The 23,529-nt window shown below is 38.7% G+C and overlaps 1 protein-coding gene across 5 annotated transcripts in view; it reads left to right on the top strand.

Annotated features, from left to right (window-relative positions):
• Window positions 1–6,810: 6,810 nt before the first annotated feature.
• The window catches only part of MDFIC (MyoD family inhibitor domain containing), a 53,394-nt gene continuing 36,675 nt past the window's right edge, over window positions 6,811–23,529 (top strand). The window contains exons 1-3 of one of the 5 annotated variants that reach the window (XM_064447144.1): window positions 6,811–6,893; window positions 8,977–9,132; window positions 20,534–20,665. In XM_064447144.1, coding sequence (XP_064303214.1) covers window positions 9,042–9,132; window positions 20,534–20,665 — 223 coding nt within the window. In that variant the 5' untranslated portion in view covers window positions 6,811–6,893; window positions 8,977–9,041. Of the gene's footprint in view, window positions 6,894–8,051; window positions 8,183–8,445; window positions 8,540–8,574; window positions 8,703–8,807; window positions 9,133–9,303; window positions 9,439–20,533; window positions 20,666–23,529 lie in introns of those variants that run through there. The other 4 variants (XM_064447151.1, XM_064447137.1, XM_064447128.1 and 1 more) reach the window with 4 other exon arrangements.

The raw sequence follows: 23,529 nt of genomic DNA, 5'->3' as shown, positions 1-23,529 counted from the left end.
AGTGGAACAGGCTGCCCAGGGAGGTTGTGGAGTCTTCTTCCCTGGGGACATTCAAAACCCGCCTGGACGTGTTCCTGTGCTCCCTGCTCTAGGTGTGCCTGCTCAAGCAGGGGGTTGGTCAAGATGATCTCCAGAGGTCCCTTCCAACCCCTGCCATTCTGTGATTCTGATTTGGAATTCCTCATATATGGCACCAAGCTTTTACGGTATGACTTGCATAATTTTCACATTCTCACAGGTTATTTAAGGTGTTTTTTTTTAAATTCTTGGCATAGTTGATCCCATTACAATGACAGGCAGAAGGAGATACTTACTGAATACAGGCCCTGAGTGCTTCTTCACATAAATTTCCAGATGTAATTTGTATTCTTTTCCTCAAGAAAATAAGGCCTTGGTGATGCTACGGTGTTTTAAGAGAGCACTTCAATAACACTTTTCTAAATTTTATGTGATTCTTTTTCAGAATTACTCACAAATGGTAATACAAGGAGGCAAGATACAATTCTGGTGAGAAGTATTTGTTTTGGGCTGACAGTGTGCTGTGACCATAGGAGGAGTGTTCCCATCCCCAGCCTCAGACTGATGCTGAGGTAGAGAAAAACGGAATGGGCTGGAACATCTCATGTCCCCACTGCAGGTGACAAATGCCTGAAAAAAAAATGGCAGTAGCGTTTGTGCTACTCCCTTGATTTACTCCTTAATTATATTTATGGTGTAAACTAATTAAAAGTATAGCTTTTACCCTAAAAAACAGGTGTCAAATCTTCTTGAAGCCCACAGTAAAAGTGTGCTTGAAAGTTTTACTAGCCTCTGGAGAGTATTGGATCAAGCTTAGGATTGGTTTACCACTATTACATTAAAAAATCTGACTTTTTAGAAAAAAAGCTGTTTTACTAACATAACAAAATTGGGAACTGGTCAGAGATCCAGGACTGGAACACCAGAGATTTTACAGTGAAAGCTCTCATGCCACAATTGCTTAAATTTTAGCTGGCTGTACATCATGGGTTATCAGAACTTTGCTTTTATTATAATAAAGCATATTAAGCTGAAAATCCAAATAATTTATTGAGAAAATGTAAAGCTCACTTTGGAAAACCACAAAAAGTATTTAACTTGTTTTTGTTGATCATTGATGATCAAGGTAATTTACAGACTGCTGGCATTTATATCTTGAAACAGTCTCTGAGAGCGAGCAGCTAGTATGTTAGAATTATAAAATAATTGAGTACAAACTATCTTACTTTTATTTATAATCATAAAAGAAAAAGCCCCCTCTCAGACCTCAAAATAACTGCTTGTTTAAGTTTACAGGAGCCTGTTTATAGCTCCTATAATGTAAAACAATGTTAAATAAAATTATAATTTAACATTATGACTTTTACAGCATTTTCATTAATACTTTAAAATGTTTGAAATAAACCACAGAAAAAGGAAAAGAGAAATGAAGGCATTTGTAGAGTGTAATAGGCTTCCTTACTGAACTAAAATGTAACCATTTCTTTTAAAGGGAAAACACTAAAATTCCAGTGACTTTACGTCCACATACACATGCAGGCTCTCTCTCTGATATGTGGCAGGTATTATACACACCATAATGGGGAGTATAAATGTGTCCATCATTCAGTGGGCAGGACTCCATCCCCATATATGTCATCCAAAAGTACCAGCTATATGGGGGACCCCTTGAATCTAATTTGTGTTTTCTGTTTTTATTAATGTTCTAGCTATTATTATATTAATGCATAAATATTTGGTTCTTGTATGGTTGCTAGTTTATACTTGCCATTAATTGCCAGAATACTTCTCTGTATGCTTTTTGAAGTTAATGTCCCTGTGGTGATATCAGAACTACAAAATACCTTTCAGTACTGCTTATTAAAATAATACAGCTGAAGGTATTTTAAAACTAATAGTCAGTATGATTACTATGCAGTACTTGAGATGGTATAGATTATTTCTTCTTGTGTCTTTCTAGCTAGTCCAGCAAGTCTAAAGGATGAGGAAGGGAATTGGGCAAAAGCCAAGTTGGCCTTAGCTTTTCTTTTGCTTCTTGGGGAAAATACCCATCCTGTGAGCATAGACACCAAATTAGATGAGACCTGGACACAAGATTTGCATTACTTTCATTTAGCTAAGCATGAAACTGAGCCAGAAGACTATTTTTCTTTAATTCCCTGTTTTAGGCAAGTAAGGGTGCCTTTTTCCGTCTTTACTTGCATGGGTTGCCAGGATGCTTATCTGTCAATGTAGAAAAACAATAACTTTTTGATCCAAATGAAGTTTTGTAATCATGTTATTTTGTAATGTTATTTTGTAATGCTATTTTGTAATTTTAGTTCTGCCCAATCTCGGGTTTTGTAAATTCCTGACTGGCAAAAAACCCCGTTATTTTAGGCAAATATACAAACAAACAAAATCATCATAGTTAAAAATACTAGTAGAACTGTCTGAGGTTTATTTTTATGTTTGGTTTTCCTATGACCTGTATTTTACATGCAATATCCAAATGAGCATTTGATGTTAAGACCCTAGTCCAGTCTTATATGAACGCCAAAATGAAAAACAAGGAGGATATATTCAGGCAATTAAAGAAAATATTATCAGATAGAACAAAGAGAGGAAAAAAAGACTTCATGAAGTATTTTACTTAAAGAAAACTGTAATTCATAGAATTGTTGCCGCACTGGATTTTTTTCCTTTGTGAGTTCTAAAGATATGGGTGAGAAATGACTGTGCAAGATGGCACAGTTGTGAGTGAGAAGCATGAGAATATAACTTCTGCTTATATGTATAGCAATGACTTTCTATCAAAGATTTGATTGTGCATTCAGTATTATGGACTCATAATATGCAAATGCATTCTGCTGTTAATACACATTCGCAGCATACATGTTAGTGGTTCCAAAGGAGCTGTTACAGTATAAGCTCTGAATATGTATTAGGAATAATACACAATATGTAAGTAAGAGCATTCTAGATTATGAAAATATAACACAGAATGCACAATGTTTTTAATACTCATTCATGGTGTACTCTCTGGCAGCTCAAAAGGAGCAACTGTACGGTATATTATGAACTCATACTGAAGATGCACAAAATTAAATAAATTTTTATAGATCTCTGGGTACGATACCACGATCCCACACAGCAATATAACATAGAGTCTTCTGGTCCACTGCATTATTTATTCTGTTTGTAAAATATACTTGTTTTAGTATTTTTCATTTTAATATTTTTGGGAAGGATTGACTAGGTATTCTTTTCATATGGAAATATTTTTATTTTTGTGGAATTCTAGATATGGTATTTTTGCAAACGTCATTTGATATTGGCAATTAGTTTGATACTGCTGAGAAAAGGTAATGTAAATTTCATGAATACTTACAACTGTAAGGAATGTGCATAAAATACTAATGTAGAAAAATGCAGAACCAGATACTGCTCAGGCTGCAGAAGCAAAAGGAGCCTTGTTAACCTGAAAAGCAACAGAAATATTTGGCTTAGGTTTTTTTTACTTGCTATAAACACAGCCTCTAGGATTATTATGACTAACTGGTTCAGGTAAATTCATAAGGTTATTCTAAATTTACTGTATAGTTAATATAACACTATTCTGTGTTCAGTTAGCCACGCTTTTTAATCAATACTTCTTAAACTTCCTGTCCTGCTAGCTCAAAATAAGTTGCTGTCCATCATTTGTCTTTGCCAAGATTATCTTTAATTCCAAGACAAGTTCCAAATAATCTTGAATGTATTAAAAAATCAGTACAGAGTTTGAAACATTCACTTTTGCTGAATTCCAAGTTTCTTCTGAAGTCCTAAGTAAGTTTTTTTTATTAAGGTGCAACATTAACTGCAAAGTGGAAAGCTGAATAACTGAAGGGAATATATGCAAATAAATTAACTCTTGCAATCCAGCACACTTAGATGTAATTGAATACAGAATATTTCTTCTTGACTTATTTGTAGGAATGTAATGAATTACTACTTGACATTTTGTTGTGATGAAACGTCACTTTGCATGCCTCAATATATGATCTGTTACTTTTTCACGTGAGATCTATTACCTGCTTGAGTGAACTACTTGCTTGAGCTTGCTAAGGAATAGCTGAAACTACCATAAACCATGCCATGTGATGTGTTTTGCTCTAAGTAGGATAAAGCTTGTTGAGCTGAATTCATCTTCATGCAACTACTTGAACTTCATTGGAGTTACATCAGAAACAATTCAGCTCAGAACATTTTATTTTGTTTTTCTTCATAATTTATCAATTTTAATGAAATCTTTGTCATCTGTGTTAGAAAATATTTTTAAGAAACAAATATATCTTACACTATTATACTTACTATAAACAGGAGAATACAATGGGAAAAAATACCTTTCCATATTTTAAATTCATGTTTACACTGAGTTTAATTCTCAGTTGCCAGCTTGAGTCACAAAGCAGTCATTAAGCCTCATATTCCCTTTCTCCACACCGTGGAGTCCATCCTGTGGCAGAAAACCATCAAACCTGGACAAGAATCATTTACAGTAGAAAGACTTCTTGCTCCCAGGGTAATACATGGCATTACTGGAAGCAACTGCTGCTCTGAAGGAGAATGCATTTCTTTATTCTGTTTCTGGTTATGGAAGGAGTTAAATATGCACATCTCTAATTTCATTTTAGGCATCCTACTGTTTATTTATTTCTATGTTTGCACTATGTGGAGGTGGATTTCCTTGGACTAGAGGGGTTGGTTGCCCTGTTAGGACCAGGTGGTGCCTAAGGCACTGTCAGTCCCACAGCTCTTCAGTGGTAGTGCTGTAGAGGACAAATCCTCAACTACAACACAGCTGCATCCAGCTCTGTTCTGGCACCTGACTATTTACATGACTTTAAACAAGATGTTTTGGAGAAGGGTTATATACAAACTAGGCCATGAACACCAGGAACCAAAAGTACTCCAAACCAGGGATGGTAGTGACCTTCAAATTCCCTCTGACTGTGCTTTTATGCATATACTGCAAATAGTCCTGCTTTTGATCTAAATGAATAAAAAGCAATTTGTAAGCTTCACTTGTAATACTGTTATTTTATAATATAATTTGGCTTTAACTCCAAGTCTTTTCTTTGGCCCTTTTAACTACAACAGTCTTCCCATTTCAGTGTTGCTGCACTACAAATTATTTAGGATAGAGATCCTGCCATGATCCTAACACTGAAAAGAGCTATGAAGTTTAGAGTAATACACGTCTTAAAAATGTATATTACAAAGTTGAAAATCATGTTCTTAGACATAGGAGAAGGATAACTTGAACTCGCAGGTACTAAGGTACACACAATCAATCACATAAAGATTTACTAAATAATATTGTCCATCTTTCAGAAACATCTAAATGATCCAGGATGTTAAGAAGGATGTAGAATCATAGAATCATAGAATAGTTCGGGTTGGAAGGGATGTTTAATGGTCATCTAGTCCAACCCCCCTGCAATAAGCAGGGACAACTTAAACTAGATCAAGTTGCTCAGAGCCCCGTCCAACCTGACCTTGAATGTTTCCAGGGATGGGGCATCTACAGCCTCTCTGGGCAACCTGTTCTGGTGTTTCACCACTCTCATAGTAAAATATTTCCTCTTTATATCTAGCCTGAATCTACCCTCTTTTAGTTTAAAACCATTATCTCTTATCTTATTGCTACAGGCCCTGCTAAAAAGTCTGTCCCCATCTTTCTTATAAGCATTCTTTAAGTACTGAAAGGCTGCAATAAGGCCTCCCCGCAGCCTTCTCTTCTCCAGGCTGAACAATCACAACTCTCTCAGCCTGTCCTCATAGAAGAGGTGTTCCAACCCTCTGATCATTTTTGTGGCCCTTCTCTGAACCCGCTCCAACAGTTCCATGTCCTTCTTGTGTTGAGGGGTTTTGTTTGTTTTGTTTTTTGCTTTCAGGAAATTTTTACTTGCCTACAATCCATACTTATTGCCTATTTACAAGTGTTGAGCTTCTCTTCACATCCATTCCAAAATATGCCATTAATGGTCAAGAAGACCATACCTGAATTTTATGATCTACCAATGGAAGAGTATATTGGAATACATATGTGCAACATCCAATAACTTAGTTGCTCTAGTAAGATACACCATATCTCGTATTTGTAGCCTATTTGAAAGGCTGCTGATGTTAATGTCGGAACTGCACACTTTCTGAGAATTTTCAAAAGCAATTTAGAATGATACATATTTTAAAGGAAAGTAATAAAACAGTTATTTTAGATTAGCTGCATATTAGTTAGAACTATATTGTTCTCTCAGGAAGTGCTTTATGGTCAACTTATGCCAATGAACTCTGCCTATCTGTGGTATCTCATTAACAGTGACCGCATCTGGGCCCATCTCTATAATCACGACAGTCTTTGGTATGTAATGTGTTATGTGTTGCACAATATTTTTGATGTGCTATTTCAGTGAATTGTGGTTTTTGTACATTGAATTCTTTTACCTTTTTTAAATTTGATTTTGCTTACAGTTATCTCCCACTGCGTCAGTTGCAATATGGCAATATCAGTTGAAAATACTCTTCCATTCATTTACTTACTTTAAACTCTACGTAGGCTGCTACACAGTTGAACCTAGGCAGGGTGAGCTCTGAACGCCATGGAGTTCACCATGTGGGTTTCACAGATAAGGTTAAAAAAACCCACCAAACACCAACCCTGGACGGTATCTGCGCTTCATAGGCATTTATTATCCAATGAAATATTTTGAAGGCAGGGTGTGGTTGGCTAAATTATTGCTCCTCCCACTGTTCTCTGCTATGTTTCCAGTTTCAGAGGGAAAAACACAAGCTTGTACGTTGAGTATGAGTCATAACCTCTCTTCTGCTACTGACTCACTTGGGAGTTTGAGGTAAGTCATTCTACCTTATGTCTCAATCACTCTGCCCCCAGGACAGCAAGGAGAGAAGGAACTATGGAAAATGATGCAATGTTTTCGTAGATGAAAAGTGTAGATATTGAGACCAATATTATTATTATTATGTGGTATGATAACAATTCTGTGTGCCAAAATGGATTTTTTTTACAAAGCTTCTTCCCCACATAGAACATTTTTTTCCATTTTGTCATGAAAAAGTTTAAAGAAAGGTTATGTTGTACCAAAGAACATCTTAGGTTACTGAAATACTTAAAAATTATTGTATTCTCAGAGGAAAGTCTATGCATCTTCAATCACACTGTTGTCTTTTGCACCAATAATAACCAATAATAAAGCTATACAGTGGTGCAAATTTATTGATGACTTCTGAAATAAGAGGAGGCCCTGAAGTGTGTGGAGTCTCACACAGAACTGGCTCCTACTCAGCTACTAATGCTCTATCCTGGCCGGTTTGCAAGAACTTTCAATCCTTGAGCATATTCCTTAGCACTTACGATACGAAAATAAATATCCGTCACTTACAGTCTCTTATGTTAGTATGTAGGTGGTCTGTAACTTGGCTTTTTTGTCTTCCTAATTTTGTTTCCAAAAAAAACACCTGGCTGTACACTGTAATGAGACATACTGGTAAAGTATATTTACTAAACCAAGTTTTAAAGAAATTAGAGTTTAAACACGGACACGCTTTGATAGAGAAAGGTGTGATATACTGTGATCGCGTAAGCAAGGTAAAGCATGTAGCTTATGGACACCAGCACATGTGAGCAAGAATTGCAGTACTCCATGGTGTGGGTAAGAAGAGAGTGTGAGGTTGACGCTCAAATCGATCTGTTCCATGGAAGAGAAATGTGTTTCCTATATAGAGAAAGCAGAGGTAGCACCGCTTGGCAGGTGACAGTGGAGGAAGCAGTTTGCTCTCTAGGGTTTAACTTTTCAAAAATTGCTTATTCTACCCTTCGTGTTCCTTCGAATATTTTTGCAAGCCCGCTTTCAAGTCCTTTTTTTCTGGACAAACGCGTGTGTTACCAGTTGAGGTACACGACAGGGCTAGGTTTTGTCAGCACCGACCCTCGAGAGGGGTGGAAAGAGCGGGGGGACCGGCGCGGGGGCCCGCGGCGCTCACGTGCTGCCCGCCCGCCTTCAGAGGCGCAACTGGTTGAAGGCGAACAACAACGGGAGCGAGCAACTTCTGAGCCAGCGGTTGCACCATTGAAAGTGGCCCCGCGCCGCTGCCAAGCGCTACAGCTGCAAACCCTGTCCAGGCATGAAAGCCTCCCTTTCAGATTTCTTTTTTTTTTTTTTTTTTTTTTTTTTTTCCCCTCCCCTGCTTCCCTATTTCTGCTTAACGAGTTTCGGGCTCTTGGGGGAATTTCCGTGGCTGGAGGCCCGGTTGGGGGCAGGGGGCACCCCCACCCACCCCCGCGCCGGCCCCGCGGAGCCCAGCCCAGCCCCGCAGAGCCCAGCGGAGCCCAGGCGGGCGGCCCGTCGCTGGCGGGCGGCAGGACCTGCACAACCGCCGCCCGCAGCCGCGGCCAGCGGCAGTGGGATGTTTCATTGTCCGGAAATGATGGAGAAGGAGTGACCGTGGCGGCGGGGGGGGGCAGCGGGTGTGAGCGCCGGTGTGTGCGCGCCCCTGCCCGGAGAGAAGGCCGGGGGCGGCGGGGGGCGGCGGGAGCGGCGGGGAGCGGGAGCGGCGCGGGGAGCGGCGCGGAGGTTCCCGCCGCCGCCGCCGGGGCGCGGAGGAGGGCCGGACGCCGCGGCGGAGCGGGAGGAAATGCGGAGGTAGGGCGCGCCGCGCTGCCGGCCGGCTCCGCCGCGGCGGACGGGCCCCCCCCCCCCACCGGGCCCCCGGCGCGCCCCCCCCGGCGCCCCCGCCCCGCGGCCGCCGCCCCCCGGCCCCGCGGGTGCTCGCCACGGGGGGCGGGCGGCGCGCCCGCTGCCGCCGCGCCGCAAAGTTGCCGCCGCTTCATTGGTGTCCCTCAATCCCTCGCCCTCGAGCCGTGAGTTTTCTGCATAAAATACATTAACGAGCCCTTTCATTTGCTTGTTCCTTCAGGGTCGCGTGTTAGTTTTGTTGGAGGGGGGTGCAGGCTCTTTATTACTCGGTGAGAGAGCTGGCAGATGTCCCAAGTGGGAGAACCTCTTCCTCCGGGGCCTGAAGGGCCAGAGCAAGCTCCGACTGAAAACAGCTCTTTGATCTCTCTCCCTCGAGGTAAGTTGCTTTAAAGTTTCTCTGTAATTGTTGCGCCTTCTATTTGAATGATACGTTTACTGATTTGTTTTGTGGGTTTTAACCCCTCTTCTCTTTCCCCTCCCCCCGACCTCCCCTCCTTGGTGTAACTCTGTAACGCTTTCATTTCCACCTCTTTATTGTTTTAACCAGAAATTCCTATGTAGAAAATGAAAACAAAAACAAAAAAAAAAAAAAAAAGAAGAAAAAGAAAAAAAAAAAGATGCACTGATGTCAGCACCGGATCTCAGTGCTTGAAAAACTGCAGTCATTCAGAGGCAGATGCCGGTCATTAAAAATCTGTTTCTTGTTTCTCAGCGTTGTGTTTGTGTTTAGAGCTCTTCCCTGTAACGCTCTCTTTTCAGGTGTTGCAGTAAACTGAGAAAGTTGATCCAGGAGCACGAGGGTTTTTCAGGTTGGAGGTCACTTAGCTCTTTTTTCTTAGAGTATTCTGTGATGTTGCAGCTAAAACCAGTTTCTGAGAGTATTAACTTGTTTCGTGTCTGCTGTTCAAAAGGTTGTTTAAAAGTACATTCATCTTAAAGATAAATTCTTTAAGTTACGTCTTATTTGCATTTGCACAAAATACACTGGTATTCTGGTCACCTTCACCTAGGGAAGTTTGACAAGGTGTGTTGTAGGTTATCCTCAAAATAGGGAAATATGTTTTGCCTCTTGAGTCCTGGTCTGTGAAGGTGAGACTTAATTTTTTTTTTTTCATTTGCAGCTACAGCTTTGTTTCCCAGAATTCTGACAGGAGTTTAAAAAGTCTCTGAAGAACAGAAAAATAAGCTTGTTCAAAAACTGTAACTTTATTCATAAGTGGTTAACTGGAGCAGAGCCTGGTAACACAGTTGTGCAACTGTGGATTAAAGATGCAGTCTTGGTTTTGTAACTTGGAAAATCAATAGCTGTGTGAAATCAAAGCTGAAGACTCATTTGAGAAACCAGAAAGCATCCGTAGCTAAGTGAAAAATGTTCTGGCAGGGTAACATATGAAATTGGCTTATACTTATCTTATTGTTGGTTGTTTTTTTTTTGTCCTAGAGAATGACTCATAACTTCTAAACAGTAAAAAATAATAATAAAAAAATATTAGATACAGAAGAGCAAGCGTGCAGAACTGCACTGGTAGAATCTTTTTTTTTTGCCAGAACTGTCAGTGTCTGTGATACATATTTATTTTCAACGTGTTGATTTTATTTATCATGTGATCAAGTGGCCATACTGGTTAAATTCTGCATGTAGGCCATACGTTGCAGTTACTGAAGTTGTAAGTCAGTGAACTAACTAGCCTGGAAAGTGGTCTCATTCTTACAGTGCCACTTTAAATTGAGTTTTCACTATGAAATAAAGTCTTACCTGATTGCATTTTGTAAGATTTTCAATTCATGCTCTTCTTTTTATGAAAAGTAAGGAAACAAATACTGATCCATCCATGGACAAGTTATGTGCAGAAAATCTGAATGACACAATGACAGCTCACAGCTGTTGAGGTGGAGGATTATAAAGTTACTTTCTTAGGGATCAGTGAGGTAAAACCAAGTGTAATATATTGGTTCAGGTTTGCTCACTGGCCACACCTTTCAAGGCACATGCTCAATTTTAAAGCATATATATAGTTAACAGAAAGACAAAGCTGTTTTTTTTTTTTCAGAATTCAGCATTCAAACACACAATTTTTATTCTAATGAACTTAGATTTAAGGATAACTGTGGATATTTGTTGCTTTTTTCTAGCCTAAGTCTGTTGGGGAAATGGGGGTGGAAAGAGGAAGAGGTGAGTTCATAACATTTCCAGTCTATATTCCAGCATTTCTGTTGTCAGCTTTGCAGTGTGTGGTTACAGGGTAAGGTAGTCCAGATATTCCAGGACTGAAGATCTAAGATAATATGCCTGGGACTTTCAACACCCCCTTCTCTTTCTATACTACCCCCAGGACATCCAAAAGAGCACTGACTTCTCTAGAATTTGGCGATAATTTTTAAAGCTGTGGTTGGAATTCATATTATTTCTGGAAATAGGCTAGAGGTATTTGGAAAAATCTGCAATAATTTGAAATAATTACTACTTTACTTAGACTCACCTCATCATATTTATGTGATGACTCCATATATTTACAGGGAGATAGTTGAAATCTGTGTCCACATAGGAGTAAAGATTTCTTAATCAGAAAAAGGTGGCTTATGTTTTATGTATAGTGAAGTATTCAGTGCATTCTAGAGAGAAAGAATTTTTGATTGGTAAGAGCACACTTTACTATGCTCTCTACATTTGTTTAACTGGTCTAGATATCTTATATCCTAGAGAAAAAAACTTCTCTAGCTCTGTGAGGCATAATGAAAAAATCCTTTTGCTCCTTTTGCTTGCTATTGTATACATTCAGATGCTGAAGCTGAATTGTATTTTTCCATGAAAGGAAAAGAGACTTCAGTTGCATTTTAAATATTCAACAGATAGCTATCCCACAATCTAATTAAAAGCCAGACAAAAGTTATAAGGCTTAGGTAGATCGCAGGGATACACATCATCTGTGGATGTGGGTTGAGACACAGTTTGGCCTACAGATGTGGCATGCTCTGGCTTTCGCAACTCAAAAGAGTTTTTGTGAGCACTTTAACCAACATGCTCTCTCAACATCTGCTCTGTCACTGTTCTTCCTTGTTAGTTCATTGCTGAATTAATGCATAAATATTAGTGAGGTTATTGAACTGTGCCCTTCCACAATTAGCGAGCTGTGAGAGAGAGCAAATGAAATCATAGCATCTTTTTTTTTGTGGCAATATCAACACTCAGCTTCAGACTTTAAACCATTATCTGTGCCAACGGAGTCTGCTGCTCTAAGGTATGGGCTACATGATGAGAGGTTTAACCTAATTTCGGCAAACCTCTAGGTAATTTTTGCCACATCCTTCCAAACGTGTACCTCTACTCGTGCACCCTTGTTCAAGATCCCAGTCTTGCCATCTCTCTTCTCCTGTAGCTCCACAGGCCTTGGAATCAAATGATGACTACTACTACCTATGTGCTGTGTAATGTAGTCTGTGACTAGTGTCATATCTATGCTCAGACCACTTCAGTTTGGCTGTGATCAAGTATTTTCTCCACTGGTAGGTCCTGAAATAACGTCCCTAAGCAAGGAGTGGGACAACTAGTGACTGTTAGCCTCTCTGCTTTAAGGAAAATGTTTCATATTTTAGAGGTTATGTTGTAATTATTGCCTGGACTATGGGCTATGGGTAGACTTTTCATTAAATCCTCTGCATTTCAGTAAACCATGGGATGCAAGAGAGAAATTCAATGAACATGGAACTACATTTAGAGAATCAGGCCACACTTTAGAAAACTTAGGACTATCATCTATAAAGTATTTGGAATGCTTTTACCTTTGTGTGTTGGTGACTAAATGTAACTTAGAATAACAAGTGAATAATATTTCGCTGTCTCAGTGTAGAAATAAATAATAATAAAAAAACTATTATGAAATTGAGACTGATAATTGCACTTCAACTATAAGAACTTACTAGTAACTCTTTAGATGATGGAAATCCACTAGAATTTATTCTTTTTTAATGAAGTGAGGGAGGAGGATGGAGAAGTCTAGTAGAAATATTAAGGGTCAAGTTCTGTAAGCGACTGTTCTCTCTGGTGCAAATCATGTCACTGTTGCTGGATGGAGATGCAGTTCTGATCTGGTGTCTGAAGAAACCATGTTCAGCAACTAACACTTCCATTCAGAAAAGTGCAAAAAGCATGTGCTCCTTTTCAAGACTGTGATTCAAATCTCTCAATCTTTTCTGTGGTTAACTGTTTTCATGATGAGGAGCGCTACAGGAACGTGCTACCTAGATGGGATGGGGTGACAGAGGACTTACTGCAGGGAATGTTTGGACATTCTTGAGGCAATGATGATTACTATCACTGTAATTATTGCACTTTACCGGCAGTTCCTCAGTGTTATGAGTAATGGATTTTTATTTTAACGGTTAACCAGTGCACTCAGATTGCTCAAACATACCAAATACTTCTCTATATTTGTGTTCCTACTTGCAATCTGACAGGAGCTGAGTGAACCCGTGTTAATTTGTTTCGTTGCTGTCTGTCAGTACTGAGGCATTTATTGAACGTTACTGACTAAAATAGCTAAAACTTTCAAAAGTGTCTAACTCTAGTTTGTCATAATAATATACTCCTGCTTTCAGTTTCACGTGCATGCTGTTCCAGTAAAGTGACTCATGTCCACATGGGTGTGATAGACTTGTATTTCACAGAGTTAACTATAAAGGTCTTGCATCAAATTTGAAATACTTTTGTGCCATCTCATAGGCTAATTTTATATTAGAATAATTCTTTTCAAATTCCATCCCAGGGCCTCAGAAGTTAGGCTTTGTTTTAAACATTTGTTTTTTTTCCTAATAAGTAGCACCCAGCGATGGGTGTGTTATGGTAGCGTTTTCATTTGGATCAGCAATGCAGTTTTGAAGTGAACCTCCTGTTCGCCCCCACTTTGGTGTGGATTGTGGGGTGATCCTGGGGAGTGACCTGGATGGATTCCCTTTGGGCAAAATAATCTGAAAGATGCACTGCAGGAATGTGCCTAATGCACTCCAGCCACTAATACCTTCACTCTTTGAGATTAAATCTGAGAGCTAGTCCAAACTAGAAAGTCCCTGGAACATGTATAACATGGAATGTGTCCTTCAAATCAACTCCTTCACTGTACAGGCCCACTTCTGTTGGCCCATGCTGTTGCTAATGCAGCCATAGCCACTGAGTATTGCTTAGCACTTACGTGAAACTAGTTTTGTTCATCGTTGGATGAATGACATAAATTTATAACTGACCTCATGACAATTAGTGTGATTATTTGTGAAAAGAAGTTGTCACTTATGTATTTGAACTTTTTAATGCTTTTAATATTGCAGTGTACCTATTTGCATGTTGCTATTAGTTTTTAATTTATCATGACTGAAATTTGTCCAGGGCTGTCAAACTTGTAGTACATTCATAGTTGTTCCATAGCTTCCACCTGGAAAATTCTGTGTAAGAGCTTTCCAAGAAGTTCAGTTGAATTGCTCTAATTTTAAGCGACTGATTTTTTTCAGTGGCATTTTTTAGGCTGTTGAAAGTAGCAATGAGACATTTAAGTGAACGCTACTGAAATAAAATGAAAACAAATTAGTTATTTTAGTTTTAAAACAATCAAACCTCTAAATAGAGGCTTCCAACTCCATAATTTGTGGATTATCAATAATAATTAGATTGTACAACCAGTCATTAATACAATGAGATCTTTTCAGGCAAATCATAAACTGGAGTAGGCATTATGTTACACGAATAGGGCAGTTGAATGTACTTGTTATGTAAAATGCCTAAAAGTTTTAGGCATTTCATGAAGTAGGTGGTGGGTGTTGCTGTTAATGGTTGCATTGTGAAACCTGGTATTATTGCGGTTCCTTTGTGTTATTGTTGTGAACAGTGGAATTTTCGGTAGGAAATAGCATCCTCAGTGGTTCCTTGCCAGCGAGGATATTAACGAACAAAGGAAGTGCTAGAAATGCAGTGTTTGCCACATGCTCTTCAATCCCTCCCAACTGCTGTAGGCTTGGGACAGAGAACTGTTTTGTTATCTTTCCTTTTGGAAACATTCTTCAGCTTTTTGGTTCCTCATAGATCTACTTTTGTGTTTGGGTTGTTTTTTTTTTTTTCTTTTTTGTAACTTCTCTTCGCTTTGAAGGGCAAAATTCCATTTGGGATGGTTGGAGCTTTGCATATGTATGCTTAAATCTGTGTCTGCTTGTTCAGGGACAACTCAGGCCTTCTGAGGGTTTATGTCTACATCCCAGCAGCTGAGTCAAATTTAGGTGACTAAGTAAGCTTTGCTCTGTGCTTCCATCATTCTCTGCCCCTAAACAGTAAATCTGTTGGACTGTTCCTGACTCTGCATTTTTGGAGGTCACAATGACTCCAATGTGCCAGTCCATTTGCTTGTCCCTTGATGAGGGGGATGCACTAAGGTTTCCAGAAGCTTTTTCCAGCAGTTGATTTTGCTTTACTTGTTATTTGGTGCTGTCTACCACATTGCTGGTGAACAGAAAATGAATGCATCGTAGCAACAAAGGCTACGATTGTTGCAGCAACAGGATTTTAAACTCCTTTTACATCCACAGTGTCCCTATGTCAATAGACAAACTCTAAACCTGTTTCTCAAGACCAGTTTGTCATGTTGCTAGTCAAGCACTTTATAGTTCACATGCTTGGAAGAGATGGCTGAGTCAGTATATAGGCTTATGTGTCATCTAATGAATAGAAATCAGCTGGCAATCACGCTCTGAGGACATACAGCCCACTTAATGTGGGCACTTGTTTTCATTTTTTTTTGCGGGTTCAGAGACTATTACGTAGTTACTGGTGCATTAAGGTGTGATGTCACATGTGAACACACCGAGACCCATTTCTGAGTAAACTTGAGATGTAGCAGGGCGCCTGTGGACAGCTGGAGTGCGAATGTACCAATGGACAAGCACTTGGAGAAGGAGAGTTGGTTATCTGTCAAAGACAAGCTCTTTGAGGTGTGTCCTGCAAATGCACATCCAGTACCTGTCTTTTTTGCATTTTGTATCAGTTTTGTGTATTAATTCAATGTCCACTCTATGTTATCATAGAGGACGATAGAATAAATATAGCTCTGAAAATAGGGATACTTCACTGGGGTGAAGAAATTTTTAGGAATTAGTTTGATTGATATCCTAGCACCTTTATAAAGGCATAGAAGACAGGATTGGAAAGGATCTGAAGAGATTCCCTTGTATACTATTCTTGCCTAACTATACATAAGTCTTTCTTGACAATTCTGGCTATTTGTTACATTTTCTTTTTGATAGGGCTGTTGTAATAGTAGCCTTCTTGCTGACTCAGACTGCTGACACTATTCTCTTGGTGGAGTCTTGTAAAATGTATTTGTCATGATACAAAGAAATGTAACCAGAGGCACATATTCCAAAATAAAACAGGAGTTAACAATCAACATTACAGTAGTCTCAATGCTGAAAACAAGTTTTGATGCTATGAAATGCATGTATTGCTGTGTAATTTTAAAAATAAATATAACAAGTTTGTGGTAAAATGAATTTATGTACTATAAAAGTGATTTATATATACTTTAATAATCCCAAATTACAAAAAATTAGGAGTTAACTTTGTTCACTTATTTAATGAAACAGTAATATTGAGAAGTGATTAAAATTATAATTTTTTTCACTAGAAGTGGCTTACCAGTTGTCTGTAATACAGATATGATTTGGGCTGTTAACCATCTCAAGTATATACTTTGCCAGCATGTTGTTTCTCTCCCTTATTTAAACCTTAAAGTTGCATTAACCTCTACACAAATAGTTTGTGCCCATGCTTGCCTTCAGGATAAATCACAGGGTGCTCTGTGTGGGTGTCACGTCCACAGGGCTTTTGGCTAGAAGCTTTTCAGCCTGGGGACTGCTGTTAGTCTAGGAGAGGTACAGAGCCACACAGGTTGCTAGTTTGGGGGCTGAACCATGGTAGGTAAGAAGACTATGTTGCTTTTGTGACATGACCTGGAGTAACTTACTGTGGTTTTGAAGAGAGATTGGATTTCTACCTCAGCACTGCCAGACTCAGAACATAGTGAGTCTTTTCTTTCCATTATTTGAACTGCTAAGATGAGTATCTCTTTTTCTTCTTGGCTGTCAGTTTTGGAGGCTAGTCACATGAGTGTACTAAAGAAAGGAGAAGCTAAAATACTACGGAAGTATTACATAAATATTCTTAGTTAAGCTTGATTAGAACAGTTTATTCAAATTTATTTGAATATGCAGTAGAAAAGAGCCATACTTGTGTATGGCCAGATCTAGCCATTAGTATTTGTACCAGCTGTAGGCTTTATTAAAGCTGCTCTGCCACTAGCATGGCACATCAGAGAAGATTAAGGTCATTCCATTGATTCTTACTGGACTCATAAATACGTTATCTTTCATAAACTACTCATCACTATTCTTACGCACCTAACACAAAAATAATGGCATCAAAAAACATGGGCTCAAGAAGTTCTTGGGGCTGTCTTCCTGTGTGATTGGGTGTAGTTGGTATGTTGCAGTTGCACTTCTAGAATAAAAAAAGAAGTTATGATCCCATCATCAGCTGTTTGTTATAAGGGAATAATCAAGAACTTCCTTTGTACTAAAACTGAGACCTAGTGCACCTTCAAAAAAAATAATTAATCGGGACACCAGTATTTATCTATATTCAGTGTCCTGATGCATCAGAAGGGATGTATGAAAATAAACGTGGGTTAAGGTCTACTTTTTCTAAAGCCTCATTGTACTAAGTCTGGCTAGAATGGAGTTAATTTGCTTCATGGCAGCCCCTGTGGTGCTGTGTTTGGGATTTGTGACTAAAACAAGGTTGACAGCACACCAGTGGTTTGGCTGTTGCTGAGCAGCACTTGTGCGGTGTCAAGGTTTACCCTGTTCCCATGCTGCCCCCACAGCGAGTGGGCTGGGGGTGGGCAGGGGACTGGGAGGGGACACAACCCAGACAGATGGCTCAGGGTGACCAGAGGGATATTCCATGCCATATAATGCCACACTCAGCAATAAAAACTGAGGGGAGGAGGTTTTGGGGGAAGTAGCCATTGCTTAGAGACAGGCCTGGGCATTGGTCTACTTGTGGGAGGTGGTGAGTGACTGCCTTTGCATCACTTGTTTTGTTTTTTCTTCCTTTTTCCTTCATTTATTAAACTATATCTTGACCCAGAAGTTTCCTCACTTGTGCCCTTTTTGTTCTCTCCTCTTGTCCTGCTGGGGGCTGGGGAGGGAAGGAGTGGCCGTGTGGTTCTTAGCCGCTGCCCGGCGTCAGCCCACCACACCCACAGAGCAGCACCTGCCAGGAGATTAGCTGCTCCGGTGGGTAATTCTGGAGTGCAAAGAAAGACACCAAATACATGTTTAATGGTATAGGTCTCTGTTATACGCATTCATGGGGAAGTCTTCATGTGAATTAAATGGATCAAAGAACTGAAACTCATTAATGTTAATTGTTGTAAACTTCCTGTCAAAATTGTTTGGGGTTCAACTGCAATATTGTTTTTTTTGTTTGCGTTTTTTTTTAACCTCTTTCTTGTTAACTGTTAATATCGTTTACATAGTTTTGACTGGCCATTTGACATATCCAGCTAAAATAAGAAAAGTAAACGTTAAAAATATACATACAACCTACATAGTAAAAAAATAAAAATCAAGAAAAGATACTGAACTGAAAACAAGGAGAGGAAAACTAAATCTGTGTGAATAATGATGACTGTATTTTGTTGTCCTTCAGATTTCTTGGTTAAAAATATAATCTAGAACACTCAGGTCCCCACAATATTAACGTTAATGTTTCCTTAGAGCTGTTCATTGTTTACTACATGAAATAGTAGGGCTCTGCAAAGTTGTATCCTGTACAGGAAAATTGTACGAATTCTGCAGTTTTGTACTACCACTGCCGGGTAGATATTGTTGCAATCTTGGTGCTGTTACAGCAGAAAAGTAATTTAAGAGCAAAATCTCTTAAAATAGCTCATTTAAGATTACTCTATGTGAAAAGCAGAGTGCTTTTACACTAGCTCTCTCCAGGATACTACTTTTTTTGATTCAGTCTATATCACGGCACTTTTCAAACACTTTTGAAACATAATACCTAACTGCACCGGCAAAATCATCATCCTTCAATACAGTTGGATTTGTATCTGATAGGTATCAGGTAGAAATAATTTGTATCTAATGTCTGTCAAAGGGGTTGAAAAAATCTGGTGGGTTTTTTTTTTTGATAGGATGAGTATCTAGGCGAGATTAAGTCATCAGGGCAAGATGCAAAACTCATTGAAGTCAATGTATATTTTCCCAATCACTTCAGTAACTTTATGGCAATCCCAGTGAAACAGTTTATCTCCGGGTGGGCTTGAGGAAATATTGACAAGTTGTTGTAGAAATGGTGGTGGGAGGGAGGGCTGAGAGATAAGTACCAGGGAGGTAGCCGGGTCAGACATTTCAGAGGTAGAAATTAATACAAGGGGAGCAGCAGTGCTTGAAGGCACATGCTACTATACATACAATATGGCATATATTATTTTGAGTGATGTTCAGTGCCTCAGTTTAATAGGGTGGATAACAAAGGCAGAAAGTTAGGATTTAAAATCAAACTGCTCTTGGTTACATAAAGAAACTAACCTTTAATATGTCGCAGTAGCAGTAAGTGATTTTTCTGTGTCTCAGGGCCGGAATCATTGGTTTACTAGAGGATACGGTATTGTTACATTGTGATAAGTGGTTCAAAAAACATTCTTGTTTGAAACAAATAAACAGAGCTAACAGGCTTTTCAACAGTTGCTCGTTTAGATTTACTGTAAATATTAAATGATGTACGTATACTCAGAAATGCTCGATACTGAGAATATTTAGTGTTCTACAGATCCCTAGAGTAAGAGATATAAACTGATAATCTGTCACTGTGAATAATGAACACAGCAATTCCAGATTTGGAAATGTTTCCTTGAATGCCGGTAGGAAAACCTGTAGCAATCAAGAACAGAAAGATTTTTGTGTGTGAATTTGAAAGCTGTCACTTACCTCGGTTTGAGCAAATGCAGGTGTGTGTGTGTTAACTGGTGAAATCATCAAAGCAACAAGACCTGCTATCTCGTGAAATAAACTTAAGAATCCCTCAGCTAACCTTACCATGGACATTTCCCTGCATCTTGCATATACTTGGAGAGAAGAAATAATTTGTCCTTTCATCATAGGCTAAACATTGACTTTTATTCAGGAATGGCTTTTAAAAGGGTGTTTTTTTGGATGAAAAATAGGTAATTGTGTTATAATAAATTTTCTGAATTTCTGTATTAATGAATTTTGAAGTTTCAATATTTGTCTTTAATTATACATTCAGTTGTAAATGGAAGAGACTTCTGTGGAATTTTTGTGGCTTTTATATGCCAGAGCTACATGTACGTGGTCAAAAATGTTTTTTCTTGTGTGACAAAGCAATTCATATTTTTATCTGAACATTTTGTGGAAGGTAACTAAATATAAACAAACTCAGCCATAACTTGTTGTTACAAAACCTGGTCCATATTATTTTGCATGATTAAACACAGTATGACTGAAAGACTTTCTTAAAGAGGAATTATTTTGATCTGGACAAGAAAAATTAAAAATAAACTTTATCAGGAATTATTTCTAAGGAAACTACATGAGATGCTAAGACAAGTTCTATTTTATGCTGTCTTGTTTTTAATTTTCTAAGATGAGTTTTGCTTACATAGAGGAAAAATACCATAGAAAATAATATCTTAAAATTTCTTTTGACTTAGAAAAAACTGACCAAGAGAATATTGCGGCAGGAGATAAAGACATAAAACAGCCTTCCAGTAACCAAAGTATACAACCAGAGATACAAGACCAGTCCGTCTGGGGAAATTGCACTGATGGTGACCTCATCAGAAGTAAGTATTTCCAGAACAAATTGCTGCCATTTAGGCTTGCTTTCGCAGTGTAACGGGATAGTGCCTGTTGACTCAGTTAAATGTGTGTCAAATGCAATTGTGTTGCAACTATAATGCATGCCTACCGAATTTATTTCCCAGAATGACTTGTGTCAGCATGCATAAGCAACGAGTTCAAAGACAGGTGTGATTTGAGTGGTGCAGTATAATATAGACCTCTGTAGCACCTACATGTTAAAGCCTTAATGTTACATTCTTCTCTTATCATTCATAATGGGATCTGTATATTTAGTCAGCATGACTGCAGTATGCAACTGTGCTAGGTGTCATTGCCTTTGATTTCACAGGTTATACATTTAAGAGGCAGAGTAAACTATGCTGAGAGCAGTTGCTTCCAGATACACTGAGTACTGGTCAGAGGTTTGAAACCTAAAGTAGCTAGTCCTTTCAAAACTAGAAGAATGCTGTAAGACAAGGTTTTAGGCCTTAAGTGCTATGGACTTGTGGGTTTTTTTTAAATTAGTTTTTACAAGTCTACATTCCTAGTGTATGTCTTGGATGCTTTAAAACAAAAAGGTATGCAAGATTATTCCCATATTTCTGTCTTAAATTGAAGATCATATGCTGTCCAAAAGATCATCCACAATTGCACCTTCCTGAGGCGAAAATATTTCTGTTAACTGCCAGAGCTAATACTCCTTTAAAATTCTGTGAATGCTTGAAGGTTAGTTACTCAAGGGAAGGGCAGCATGAGAAACTGTTCTCTAATTATAGGGTGTATTCAGAAAGCGAATGGACTAAATGCTGAGTGGTGCTCCAGGTCTCTCAGATCGTTGTCTGACCGCACACTTCAGGGTCAGTCTGTCTTTACATTGCACATGTGCTACGCGATACACAGTGGGGTAAATTCATATCTCTGAACCTGCTGTTGCTATAACTGGTGATTTTCTCTGGAGCTATCTGTGTTTTTTTAGTTTTGTTTGTTTGTTTGTTTGTTTGCTTTTTAAACCTTATCTATACAACCAACTTCTCCTGAACTTTGTGTTAGCGTTTTAAGTTCTTTTCAAACCTTTGTTAATACTCTTTTGTCTAAATAATGAATCCCAGGAAATATGTAAATCCTTATTGCATTGAACAGTTGTCTAGATCCTTTACAAGAAAACTTGAATTTAGCATGTCAGATATTTATCTAACAATTTAAAAATAACTGTTGGGGGCTATAAAGAGGAAGAATTTTCCTTCACAGTTTGAGAGTTTACCTAATTCCAAAAGATCATTATTTTAGACCTAACTATCCCTGGACCAGCAATTGCTATGTGCTTGTGTTGAGGACATGGGAAGGTGCATATGACATCTGCCGCTTTTGGAGTGGCCTACTTCTCATTCCCTCTTCCTAGAGGCTTCCTTATTGCCAGACCCATGGGAAAGCAGATTTATTTGGTAGCAGTTAGCAGCCTGCATGAACTATGGAGGAAAGGGCCAAGGACAGCAGGGTAGTGCTGTGCTTCCTCTCAGCCATTAACCGCAAGGGCATACTGTAGTCGCCCCACTGGGGAAGTGGGAGAGGAGAAGGTATGTTTTTCAAATTATAGTAGAAATTGCAGCAGAAGGTGCAAGTCCCTGGCAAAGTGACTTGACCGTTATATACAGTTGTATGTCTCTGTGATGAGAGTGTTATCTGTTGCTAAATTAAAAATGTAAAAGGAAAAAGGGAAAAAGATAGGATACAATTCTGAGGTATAATGTACTTCTCCAATATGCATAACTGTGCTCCTCCTGGAGTCACTAGTAGTTTTACTTTTGACTTTGTGAAAAGCAAGTTTAGGTGAAAGCTAGAACTTTCTGAGACTCCTAGTCTTAATGATTATTGAGTTTTGTGTAGTAGTGGCTCTATTATGAGACATGTTTGAGTAGCTGCTATGATGCAGTCCTCTCTCTGTTTCAAATTAATGCTTTTTTAAACCTTTAAGGTCTTCTAGATAGAAGAAACAAAAATGATGAAATTGAAGCAGCTTCTTTTTCTTCTTTTCTTTGGGCTGTGGCTGTAAGTAGGGAAGTTTGTTCTACTTAAAAGAATTGAGGAACAGTATTTGACTCAGTTACAAGTACTTCTTGTAGTTTGCAGAAATCTTACAACTTGATCTACGTTGTAACCAGAGTTTGAAAAATAGAACAAGTAGAGCAAAGAGAAGCTTGTTTATCACAAACATTACTTAGGTATTTCATCTTACATAACAAGTATGATACCTCCGAATGGCTGTGATTCAACCTGATCTATTACCCCACTAAACTAAAGTTTGCAGAATATTGTATATTAAAAGAAGCTTGAGGCTGGAAATAAACAGTGTTTTGATCATTACAGTCTATTTTAAAATGATTTCTTTTAATTTTTTTAGAGAGGGCATACTTCTGTTTTCTCAGGCATAACAACCATTTACCACTATCCTAATGATTGATTCAGTTTCTTTTTTTCCCATACAGATTGTTTTCCACCCCCACAGCTGATACATACTCTATTTGTGTTAGCCTTAGTTTTCACTTTATAAATATTTCCAGTGTTTAATTTCCAAGGTTTTCCTTGTTTGCAGCTGTTTATCCTGCTATTCTATGGAAGTAGATTAATCAGTTTTATTGGCATACCAACAATGAAGTCCAGTGTTAGAGACTCTGTAATGACTTCACTATGTATGATTTCTCTTTTGCACTTGTGAACTCAGTTTACCAGGTGTCGTGGTTTAGCCCCAGTCAGCAACCAAGCACCACGCAGCCGCTCGCTCACTCCTCCCTGGTGGGACGGGGGAGAGAATCGTAAGAGTAAAAGTGAGGTAACTCATGGTTTGAGATAAAGACAGTTTAATAGGTAA

The sequence above is a fragment of the Phalacrocorax carbo genome, chromosome 1, assembly GCF_963921805.1.
Source record: "Phalacrocorax carbo chromosome 1, bPhaCar2.1, whole genome shotgun sequence".
NCBI lineage: Eukaryota > Metazoa > Chordata > Aves > Suliformes > Phalacrocoracidae > Phalacrocorax > Phalacrocorax carbo.
The sequence above is the reverse complement of the archived record's forward strand: the minus strand, read 5'-3'. Positions and strand labels throughout refer to the sequence as shown.